Genomic DNA, 13,095 nt, shown 5'->3' with positions numbered 1-13,095 from the left:
CCATAACTTTTTACCTGAACGTCCAAGAAAATATACTTTTAAGACGACCACACATGTCATTTTGGATATGACTTAGTAAGGTATTTGTTTGTCACTCCATTAGGTCTGATAATAATATAAACGGAGGGCTTTGTAAAATACCGCCAGTTGTACTTAGTTTTATGTGCTATTTGTGCTTATAAACGATATATAGCAATGTATTTTCCAAAAAAAAGTGCAAGATAATGCCTACATTTGAGTTAGTGGAAAACTCAAAAAGCCTTGGAATTTTTCATTACTATTATAATTGTCAATCTTTGTCATGCCACTCCTATCACACACACACTCACTCACTGTTACTCTCCCAATCTCTCTATCACTCACTCACACACAAACTCAGAGAGAGAGGAGGGAGAGAGAGACAGAAAGAAAGAGAGAGAGAACAAACTTTTAGAAGATGGTTAACTACTGATACTAAAACTGAGTTTTGTAAAACAGAAGATTATTGTTCAACAATATGTCTGCCTGCACTAAGTGCATAGTTTACTTTAAAAAGCCATTTGAAATATAGAGGTAACCCACAAAATGGCATTTAGGCAATATTTGAATGCAGTCAAATTGGAATGGCGTAGATATATGGAAGAGTTATCAGACTAAATATTTGAATTAAGCCATGCATACAGAGATTTTGAAAAAGGAAGTAACTTAAATACCATAAAAGAACCATTACTCATACAGCACAAATCTCGAGGAGACATCCATAGGATATTCACAATGTGCAGTTTAGATCCATGGATATTATGGATAGCCATTGGACATTCATTTCTGGATATCCATTAGACTTCCAGTGCTGGATGTTCATTAGATATCCAGTTCTGGATAGTCGGTTCTGGATATCGAAGAGACATACTTTGAATGTTGAAGAAGGATACGATACATAAATAAAACTTGTCCAATTTTTATATCCAGTAAATGTCTAATCTAATCCAAAAAAAATTAATGTCCTTATATTTATTGCCTATCAAAATATGTACTACATATGCTTTAACAATGAGCCAGAAATGAAGTAAAACTCATTTTTGTTTATTTCAATCATCTCAAATCACAAGTTACATAAACATACATGGGCATATAATGCATGCATGCAATGAACCTGGGTGAAAATTGGCATTCTTTGTCAGTTTACGAGGATGTTGCAGTGATTATATGTAATAGAATAATCTCCAAATATTCTGCTTATCAAGGATGTGGCTCCTACAGCATATTCATTTTCACATTGCATATCTAAAGGCATTGTTAGCTTTAATATTACTATGTACTTTCTTTATACTGATAACAAGCCCAAACTGGTAGTTGACCTACTTTTTGCTACATAGCTCTCTATCTGTCTCCTGTTACAACATTGCCAAGCATACATATGTTTTTGTCACTTGTTTATATTGGCTTGTTTGTACAGTGTTTGAGTGTTTGTGTACTAATTTTCCGTATTTTGTGTACTATTGTACAACTTTTATCCAGTAACGGCACTGATCAACTCTCTCAGTATGTTTACAGTATGTTTGGCAACATGCTGTGTATCCGACACTCATTTGTTTTGAACCGCTAGGAACTTTAAGTGCCTTGTGACTCAAAAATGCCCGATGTCAGTCGAAGAGAATTCAAGTGATCGCTGATTGATTGTTTCCCAGCCACCAGTTGGAACTGCGAGCGGTATAGGTTCAGTGTGTGTGTGTGTGGGAGTGAGTGAGAGAAAGAGAGATAGAGAAAGCACACATGTTATAAACATACAGGGAGGTTATTGCAGCATGCCACCGCTTCAGCATCGGCCGCTTGCCGGCCCAGTCATGCAACAGGTGCCGGCAAATTGCGTAACAGATAGCCCGTAACAGAAACCGCTTGTTTTGTAATGTTTCCACTTTTCACAATTACAGTTACAATTACAATTGAAATAAGCACGTACCTTGTCGCACGGATGCAGGAAAAGGTGTCCTCCCAAATACAAATATTTCTGGCACCTTATTTCTGACGTCTAATCTTAGATTAGTCATCGCTACTTTATTCTCAGTTGTCGCGACAGCGCCTGCAGCTTATCGGGGGTTGGGTGAGTTGTCAGCCGCGAGATGGCGCTTCATACTGCACGTGTCGGCAGTGATGCCAACCGTAGGGACATGTCCCTACGCATAGGGACTTTTCACTAAATTTCGCCCGCGTAGGAACGTAGGGACAGATTTTGCCAAATGAGGGAAAACGTAGGTACTTTTTTCAATCTTGGTAAATTACATTTTATGAATTAGTTTATCTGGATACTTTAGCGAGGAGGAGAAAAAAGAACTAACTAACAGATCTCCATCAGAATTTTGGAACATGTTATCGGTTACCAAAAACTTTCAAGGCAAGTTCCTTTTTGAAAACATTTCCACTCTCGCGAAAATAGTGCTAACATTGCCGCATTCTAACGTGGAAACGGAAAGAATATTTTCAATGTTAAGTGATACAGAAACAAAAAAGGGAAATAAAATGGGACCAAAATTGTTAAAGAATGCAGGAAATACAGCATCACCAACCAACATCTATCTCTTCACAGCAGCAGCATGTATGACTTCAAATAACATAATCAACAGTAAACGACTCAACGTTATTCATTAGGGGTGTGCTGGATTCTTTACTTTAAAAAGTCGTTAATTCTCGACGTTTTCTGCCTTGTAAGTTTCTGGAACTTATCGAAAGTTGTAAGTTTTTATTCTAGAAATGCAAAAACAATCACTTAAAGTGAAAATGACTTGTAAAATTCGAGATTTCCAGTGCTTCGGGAAATTTCGAACATTTCCCGTCCAGAAAATTTTCCGACTTGGTCGGGAAATTGCAAATTTTTCAGTCCCGAATGTCGGGATTTAAAAAAATTACCGTCCCGATCCCGTCCCGACCCAAAAAATTCTGTCCAGCACACCCCTATTATTCATTAAGGCAAGAATTTACAATACCGGACCCTTCTGTAATTTCTATGCTACGTCTTATACTCACGAAATAATTATTCGTGATGATTTATCTCAAGTTAACATGTTGGGGTGAGGGGGAAAAAATGTTCATTAACGTGTAGAAGTTGTAAAATAAGCTTTTCAATTCTCGCAATGATTCTCCGTATACAAGTATGGTAGCCATATTTGTTGATATGAACAAATTAAAATTAGTTACGCTGTCTACAGCGTTGCCACACTGTTGATTTCATACTTGGAGAGCATGGATCGTGTAAGAATGGCGGAAGAGAACAGTAAAAAAGTTGTTAATGTTGTACAGATTGTTAGGTGGAGTGTGCAGGAGGATGGCTGTGGGCTAATTAATAAACTTATGGATTTCAGTATATTGCCCAAAGAACGTGCTTACATGTGACAGCGACAATCACGATGTAGAAGAACTGATTTGATTACAGGTAAATTTGGCAACAGTACATCAATCATAAAATTGCAGGATACGAAAATGGCCTTCGATGATGAACGTTTGCCGTTAAAGTGCTACGAAAATAATATTTTTTATCGGTTCGTAATCACAATTACCGCAAAACCATTCAGGAATAGCCCCACTGACCATTCTCGGTAAGTTTAGGTTAAGTTAGGTTAGGCAAACATAGTTAAAATTTGGGCTCGAAAAAAACATGCACGGGTAGCCCAACAAACCATTGACGGATAGCCCCACGAACCATTCAGGTACGGTTAGGTTAGGTTAGGATAGGCAAACATAGTTAAAATTTGGGGTCGTAGTAATATCAGGAATGTATATTTCGTTTTTTAAGTATTGGAAACACAAAATCTTCCGGTAAATAATAAGCAATCGTGCCGATCGCGGACCACTCAATGTCACTTATTTTGCAATTTCTACACGTGACCCCCCAAATTTTAACTTCAAATTCGTGATTAGGAGGCCTCAATTAGTGAGTATGCGAAATATTACAAAAAATCGGGGAGAGGTCCTGTATTGTAAATTCGCTCCTTCATTAATTGTGGAAGCACCGAGCAGAAAGATTTGGTAAGTAAATGTGTATATTTTATCTTCTGTTTGCATGCTCATGAGGTGTTTTTTTTTTAGTCACTTTACTTGGCGTAGGGACATTTGGTCAGTTGTAGGGACATTTTGACTACGTCTGTAGGGACATTGCCGAAAAATGGTTAGCAACACTGTCGGCTACCAGACAGTGAGTCTACGCTCATTCATGTTCACTTCTGTTCGCGTTTATCAGTACGCGTTTTGTTTATACTAGGGATGGCCAAACGGATCCGGATCCGAAAAATCCGGATCCGTTTGGATCCGGATCCGGATCCAAGCAGATACGGATCCGAGAAATCCGGATCCGGATCCGAAAATCCCGGATCCGGATCCGAGAAATTCGGATCCGGATCCGAAAATTCCGGATCTGGATCCGGATCCGAAAGTTCCGGATCTGGATCCGGATCCGAGAGTTCCGGATCCGCGGATCCGGATCCGAAATTTCCGGATCTGGATCCGGATCCGAGAGCTCCGGATCCGCGGATCCGGATCCGGGTCTGAAAGTTTCGGATCTGGATCCGGATCCGAGAGTTCCGGATCCGCGGATCCGGATCCGGGTCCGAAAGTTTCGGATCTGGATCCGGATCCGAAAATCCGGATCCGGATCCAAGAGTTTCGTATCTCAATCCCATTATAATATTACCACACCTTAGTCCTACAAGAATTTTTTTCAAGTGTTGTTCCTAAAATACTTTGCTACGCATCGGCTAACACACTCGTGCACAAATGTCCGAAGTGATTTTGTAAATGCCATTGAAACGAATATGTATTCATTCGAATGTATTGGAAATGAAAACACACATAAATGTGAGACATTCCATTCCAGGATGAAACCTTTAACACATATAACAAGATAAATGTTATAGAAAAATTATACAATTGTTCTACAGTTACAGTTTTACAAATTAAAATAAAACATTATAATATATGTAGTGTTAAATAATTACAAAGTGTAAGACTAACAAGGGAGGTTATCTAAAGGTCCCCCTCCGATTTCCATGAAACTTGGCAGTATAGTGGGGCCCAAAGGAAGAATTACGTGTTTTTTTGTTTCAGCTAAAAAACGGTTTTATGGGGCAAAACCCCCTCAAATGTCAAGATGAGGACAAATTGAAGTGAGGATCTGACCCCTGTGTCTTTCCGATTTCCATGAAATTTGGCAGGTGTATACTGTATAGTGGGGCCCAATGGAAGAAATACGTGTTTTTTGTTTCAGATAAAAAACGGTTTTAGGGGGCAAAACCCCCTCAAATGTCAAGATGAGGACAAATTGAAGTGAGGATCTGACCCCTGTGTCCCTCCCATTTCCATGAAACTTGGCAGGTGTATAGTGGGGCCCAATGGAAGAAATACGTGTTTTTTTGTTTCAGATAAAAAACGGTTTTAGGGGGCACAACCCCCTCAAATGTCAAGATGAGGACAAATTGAAGTGAGGATCGGACCCCTGTGTCCCCCTCCGATTTCCATGATACTTGGTAGGTGTGTGTATAAACGGGCCCAAATGAAGAAATACGTGTTTTTTTTGTTTCGGCTAAAAAACGATTTTAGGGGGCAACCCCCCTCAAATGTCAATATGAGGACAAATTTAAGTGGGCATTTGATTTGTGTGTCCCCCTCCGATTTCCATGAAACTTGGCAGGTGTATAGTGGGGCCCAAAGGAAGAAATACATGTTTTTTTTTTGTTTCAGCTAAAAAACGGTTTTACAGGGCGAAATCCACTGAATTGTCAAGATGAGGACAAATTGAAGTGAGGATCGGACCCCTGTGTCCCCCTCCGATTTCCATGATACTTGGTAGGTGTGTGTATAAACGGGCCCAAATGAAGAAATACGTGTTTTTTTTGTTTCGGCTAAAAAACGATTTTAGGGGGCAACCCCCCTCAAATGTCAATATGAGGACAAATTTAAGTGGGCATTTGATTTGTGTGTCCCCCTCCGATTTCCATGAAACTTGGCAGGTGTATAGTGGGGCCCAAAGGAAGAAATACATGTTTTTTTTTTTTGTTTCAGCTAAAAAACGGTTTTACAGGGCGAAACCCACTGAATTGTCAAGATGAGGACAAATTGAAGTGGGGATCTGACCCCTGTGTCCCCCTCAGATTTCCATGAAACTTGGCAGAAGAAATACGTGTTTTTTTGTTTCGGAAAAAAATTTGTTCTAGAGGGCAACCTCCTCTCAAATGTCAAGATGAGGACAAATTGAAGTGGGGATCTGACCCCTGAGTTCCCCTCCGATTTCCATGAAACGTGGCAGGTGTATAGAGGGGCCCGAAGGAAGAATTACGTGTTTTTTTGTTTGAGCTAAAAACTGTTTCAGGGGGCAAAATCCCCTCAAATGTCAAGATGAGGACAAATTGAAGTAAGGATCTGACCCCTGTGTTCCCCTCCGATTTTCATGAAACTTCGCAGGTGTATAGAGGGGCCCAAAGGAAGAATTTTTTTTTTTTTTTTGTTTCGGCTAAAATACTGTTTTAGGGGGCAAAACCCGCCTCAAATGTCAAGATTAGGACAAATTGCCGTGGGAATCATCTGACCCCTGTGTCCCCCTCCGATTCCCATGAAATTTGACAGGTGTATAGAGAGGCCGTATGCCCCCTGTTTCTTCCTATGCCATATTTACGTGGTTTCGGTTTCGGGGACTTCAATTTCTCCTCATCTTGACATTTGAGGGGGGGGGGGCTCTATACACCTGCCAAGTTTCATGGAAATCGGAGGGGGAGACTTAGACCTCCCTAGTAAGTAAGTGTATTAATTAATTACAAACCGCGCACGCGAGCACACACACTATATATATATATATGTGTGTGTATGTATATTATATATATATATGTATATTAGCAGGTAACAATATGTTATAAGCACATTCTTACTTTCCAAAGAAGCGCATGTGGGATGGCAAAACGGATCCGGATCCGAAAATTCCGGATCCGGATCCAAAAGTACCGGATCCGGATCCGAAAGTACCTGATCCGAAAGTTTTGGATCCGGATCCGAAAATTCTGGATCCGGATCCGAAAGTTCTGAATCCGGATCCGAAAGTTCTGGATCCGGATCCGGATCCGAATCTGAAAATTCCGGATCCGCGGATCCGGATCCGAAAGTTCTGGATCCGGATCCTGATCTGAAAATTCCGGATCCGCGGATCCGGATCCGGATCTGAAAATTCCGGATCCGCGGATCCGGATCCGGATCTGAAAATTCCGGATCCGCGGATCCGGATCCGGATCCGAAAAATTTTAGGATCCGGATCCTAAGGATCCGGAACCAACCGGATCCGGATTTCGGATCCGCAAGGATCCGGATCTGGCCACCCCTAGTTTATACTGTGTTATTGAGTTGGTGTGCTAGTGCTTTATTGTGTGTTAATTGTTATTCATTCATTACTTATGTCGTTAAACAAATATAGTCTTGAACATAGAGTTTTTATGTACGATAATTACGTGAAAACGAATTCTTGCAGAAAAGTGGTCAGGGATTACGATAGACAGGATCTCTTGAACCTAAGAAACGTGTTGTATTGCTGTTGAAGGAAGTCATTTTCAACATCTCTTATAACACAGGAGGTTAGTGATCATCATTATTATTACTTTTAAATATCATTTTACGCTTTCGGTTTGCTTTATGCGCCGGGATGCTGTCTTCCCTTTCTGTCAACTGAGGATAAAGTAGCGATGTCTAATCTAAGATTAGATGTCAGAAATAAGGTGCCGGAAATATTTGTATTTGGGAGGACACCTTTTCCTGCATCCGTGCGACAAGGTACGTGCTTATTTCAATTGTAATTGTAACTGTAATTGTGAAAAGTGGAAACATTACAAAACAAGCGGTTTCTGTTACGGGCTATCTGTTACGCAATTTGCCGGCACCTGTTGCATGACTGGGCCGGCAAGCGGCCGATGCTGAAGCGGTGGCATGCTGCAATAACCTCCCTGTATGTGTGCATGAGATCCTTGATATGCTCAAGAATCTTCACATCGTATTCAAATTATGCACAAAAATCATTCAGATAATGTCCAAATGACGTCTAATAAATCTACAGATTAGGTCCACTTCTAGTCCAGAATATATCCTTTTCTTATGCACAATCAAATAAAAACAGCCAAAAGACATTTATGCACACCACATGACACTGATGTCCATAAGCGATCCTTATAATATCCATGAAACATCCTTCCTAGATATTCAATGAGTGTCTACTGAATGGACATAACAGATATTCAAGGGATGTCTGCTGGACTTCAGCATGAATATCCAAAAGATATCCATTAGATGCCCCTTTGACATTTGTGTACTGTATGGGTATGAGTATTCAGCATCAAAAAATCCTTTTAAAAAATAGAAATGCATCTTCATACAGATATCACAACTGACCAAACCACAAAAAGTACAGGATATAGACCATAACACTACGTCAGGCTACATACACATCACAGCAGGTTATATATTTTCAATTTCTCCTCATCTGAGTCTGAGATATGAAGGAGATATTTGTGAAATATCACCAGTATCTTAGTATGTACTGCGTTATATTCAGTTGAAGCAAAAAACATATTTTCCTGTACACGAAGTAAGATATCATCGTAGCTTACATAAACGTGAAGTAACTATTAAAATATAACAATTTTATGAGCAAACTTCTAAATAAACGACATTTGCCATACCTCATAAATAGTTGTTTTGCCCCCACCAGTTGGTCCCACAAGCATCACACCGTGACGCACAATCATTGTTTCATGCAGCTGGATAACTTTCAATAATATGCAATCTTCTGGCTGTAAATTCTTCTTTGTCAAAACATCTATTACAGCTTGTTTGAAAAGACCATAATCTTGCTCTGGTATTTCAACTCCAGGAAATAAGTCACATAATATACCCTGTAATGAAAAATTACATGATTGATTGATTTGTTGTTTGAAGTCCACTTTATGCACAGTGAGGCTAATCGGGACTGGACCTACAGTTTAAAGTGGGATCCGAACCACTTGTGCCTCCACCGGGTATCGAACCTGGGACCCCTTGATTACAAGGCGACGACGCTACCACTGCGCCATCGTGGAGGCCCTGAAAAATTACAATCAATTCTCATAACTTAATTGTGCATTAATTGTTTGATGTACAAACAGAAGTAAAATAAGATGTTATGAACAAACTTCTCACGTTAATACACTTGAGCTTTTGATCGCATAAATAATGAATAACATGTGCTTGATAAGAGTAAAACATGAGGTCTGAAAACTTAGGTTCAGAGGAGTAGCAGAGCACTTTTTCTTGTGACTGTACATGTATTCAGGATTGGTATTATCTACAGGCTAGAAGGTTTAACCGGGCATAGTTCGTGCCAAACCGTAGATTTCCTTCTGCTAGCCGACTTTCTCAGGCATCACGTGGGTCCTTTCATCCATTGACAGAAGTCTTGGACATGGCACATGCTTTGTCGCAACCTACCAGGGATCGTCGTTTTTCTCGCGTGAGGAATACGAGTCCTTTGTTGCCACGTTGTCATAGACGTGAACATTCTGCTGGTGGAGACATCTGTGCATGCACTCCCAAATGACTTCACTCAGCATGGACTGTCACCATGTTTGCTCGCTTGCGCTGAATTCAGTGGCAACAACTTCCTGCAGATGACAGAGAAGGTTTTGGTAGGAGCTGTGTCAGGTTAAACCTTCTGCCCTATACATTTTCAGCTTGGCTAGTATATGTGGCCTTCTACATGAATTGTGAATTTGATGAATTGGTGCTTTAAATGAGGAGACAAATGCTAAGAAATGTCCATGCCCTACCCAGATTTCTTGAGCCTCTGAATGTGCACAGAGACAAAAGTTTTCTAAATATTAATATGAAGATTCTTTCTCTTTTCTTGATGGACGAGGTGGGATAAGATTTTTGAGTTTTTAAAGTTTAGGCCTTCAATAGCTTGAAATTCTATTATACAGGGTGAATCAAAAGTCAGGTTACTTAGGAGGGTGCCCCTCCTCATTACTGGTTATTTCCAGGTGCATGGATCTGTCGCCGAAGTGGCCACCGTGGTCTCCAGACCTGACACCAATTGGTCTTTTTCCTTTGGGGTAATTTAAATGTGCTCGTCTAGTCAGTAAAGATTCAGAACATCCAGCATCTGAAGGAACGTATTGTGCAGACATGAATATGCCCGACGTTCTAAAAAAGGTTCTAGAGAACTGGAAACATCATGTGCACAAATGCATTGATGTTCAAGGTGCATACATTGAAGATATATACTATAAATCCCAATGTAACCTGACAAGGTGCACACATTGAAGATATATACTATAAATCCCTATGTACCTGACTCTTGACTCACCCTGTATATGTGTGAAAACAGGAAAAGCAACAGGGGCTTAAATTGTTTTTTCTTTCTAAATATCAGAAACAGTAAACACTTGCTAGACAAAATAAGCTACATATACAAAAGCTTAAGCTTTTCTTCTTTGCTCATGCAACATTGACGCTGTGAACCTTAACTAATATCAGCAAATATAATTAACAGCAACTACTAATTGATTTGATTTATTATACTAGGCAGATCGGAAAGTAACGCACAATATTTTTTTTCTCCACAGATATTGCAGCTGGAATGCTGAAATTGTACGACGAGAGAGTTTGAAGTTTGCACCACAGAGGGTATTTTTTTCCCCTCTGCAGCTCTAGCGAGAGAAGCCTGAACTACAAAACAAACATGGCGTGCATGTTACTGTCGTCCACGTGTGAAGAGCAGCAAAGTGTGGTTCCATTTTTGTGATCCAAAGACCATACACCGAGTGAAATTCACAGGGACATGCGTGGGGACGACTGTCTGGACCGTAGCAATGTCTCCAGGTGGTGTGCATTCTTTCAAGAGGGCCGTGTGAACCTTAGTGATTCGCCACGCTCCGGGCAGCCAGTTACAGCTTCAACTCCGCAGAATATCCGCGCCATTGAGGCAGCAATTGTGAACAACCGGCGTGTGCACCTGCGAACCTTAACGCATACGTTCAACATTTCCTATTGTGCGGTGTACCACATTGTTCATGACACGTTGAAATTCCGTAAAGTTAGTGCTCGCTGGGTGCCTAAGATCCTGACAGACCACCACAAGGGCCAGCGAATGATGACAAGCATGGATCACTTAACGCGTTACGCCGCAGAAGGGCATGACTTTCTGAAAGGAATCGTCACTGGTGATGAGTCGTGGGCGTACCACTACACGCCCGAAACCAAGTAGGCCTCTATGGAGTGGAACATGCTGGTTCCCCAGTACGAAAAAAATTCAAAGTGACTCAATCTGCTAGGAAAGTGCTTGTGACAGTGTTCTGGGACATGTTTTGTGTGTTATTGGTGGACTTTGCTGAACACGGGACCACTGTGAATGCTGCAGTCTACATTAAAACTTTGGTTAAGTTGCGTCGTGCCCTTCATGACAAACACCGCAACATTCATGCTGATGGTGTCAAACTTCTTCGTGAAAATGTCCGTCCCCATGTTGCTGCTCCTGTTCGTGAGAAACTCACCGAATTTGGGTGGGAGGTGCTCCAGCATCCACCATTTAGTCCGGACCTGGCACCATCGGACTTTCCTCTGTTTGGTCCCAAGATGGAATTCCTGGCCGGCCAACACTTTGCGACAGATGCGGAAGTGAAATCAGAAGTCCGCAGATGGCTATACTCCAACCAAACTTACTTCTACGAACAGGGCATATTGAAACTGATACTACGATGGGAGAAATGTGTTGAGAAACTTGGTGATTATGTAGAAAAGTAGGTCAAAGATGTCAGTTCATTTGTGATTTGTTTGGTTTTTGTTACATATTAAACTTTTTGCGAAAAAAAATATTGTGCGTTACTTTCCGATCTGCCCACGTACTTCTCATTTCTGCCACTTTTGGCTAATCACGAAGTACAGCACCTACTATGGACATAAGGAGGATAAAAGGACAATTAAATTATGTAAATCATAAGAAACTCTATGGCACAAGAGCCTTTGAGGGGCCTGCCAATTGAATTTTCATTGGATGATATGTGCTCAGTGAATCAAGTCCCCTGCTTTCTGGCTTTTTAGACAAGAGTCAGGTACAACTGTTTTCAAGTAACTTCCCAATTGTCCTCGCATTGCTGAGTCAACGCTGAAAATTGTGGAGGTTCCATAGGGACTGACTGCACCAAGGCAAGAATGATAACCATTTAGCTGTGTAGAAGCTCTTATTAAAGAACATGTTCTGTTCAGATTTTACTTTGGACTTAAACATGATGAAAACACAAAACAACAGAATCTGTAAGTGTTTACCTGAAACAATATAGCATCATCAGTCAAAAATTTTGGAAGGTTGCTATCTCGTAAAGCTCTAATTAGCACAGCATCCTCACTTTTATCAGGGTTAGCACGCATCAAACCACCTGCCATCACTAACACACTCTTCACAGCCCTTCAAAAGAATAAACCCTCTTAGTGAATCGCAAATATTATATTAATCAATTAATAACATTTTCCTCTCTATCATACCTACATATAAACTTCTGCAGTTCAAACACACACGCACACTGATTTATTGGTTTAAACATTTCTTAACCCATTTGCTTACCATTCAAACTTTGCATAAACTCTATTGTCATCATCATCCTTTGTTGTTTCCTGCCTCTAGCTGAGTAGGCATTGTTCCAATATTCAATGTCCCTATTCGTAGCCCGCCTAGTCTCCAATTTCCAGTCTGGCTTGCTTCTTTCTTTTCTCGATTTTCTTATGCTTTCAGCTGTCGACTAATCGGGCCTGTCACAGCCTACACCTGAGTTGTGGGACTGCCACCTGTGGGTTCTCAGGTACACCCTCGTTTTCTGAAAGGGTTTTCTGAAAGGGTTCAAACTCCCTTAGCCTTTCTGGATCCCTCCAGGCACTTTTATGGCGGTGTTTATTCTCCATGACACAAGGCTGTTGATGGGTATCTGTAGTATTTGCTGAGTATGTCCATGGCACTGGACACCCTCCACACCCTGATAGCCTTGGTCCGGTACTGCTAATTTGGGTTTCCCCTTATTTGCAGCTCCCCCTCATATCTGAGGGAGGTTTCACTATCCGCCACCTGTGACT

At 40.9% G+C, this 13,095-nt stretch overlaps 1 protein-coding gene across 3 annotated transcripts in view; it reads right to left on the bottom strand.

The window, feature by feature from the left end:
- Positions 1-13,095, bottom strand: part of Dhc16F (Dynein heavy chain at 16F) — a 224,355-nt gene that overhangs the window by 120,656 nt on the left and 90,604 nt on the right. For all 3 annotated transcript variants that reach the window (XM_083138102.1, XM_083138119.1, XM_083138111.1), the window contains 2 exons: positions 12,298-12,436; positions 8,679-8,891 (listed from right to left, as the gene is read on the bottom strand). In XM_083138102.1, coding sequence (XP_082994228.1) covers positions 8,679-8,891; positions 12,298-12,436 — 352 coding nt within the window. The remainder of the gene's footprint in view (positions 1-8,678; positions 8,892-12,297; positions 12,437-13,095) is intronic.

This window comes from Lepisma saccharinum, chromosome 1, assembly GCF_977018435.1.
Source record: "Lepisma saccharinum chromosome 1, izLepSacc3.1, whole genome shotgun sequence".
Classification (NCBI taxonomy): Eukaryota; Metazoa; Arthropoda; class Insecta; order Zygentoma; family Lepismatidae; genus Lepisma; species Lepisma saccharinum.
This window is presented reverse-complemented; position numbering and strand designations above follow the sequence as displayed.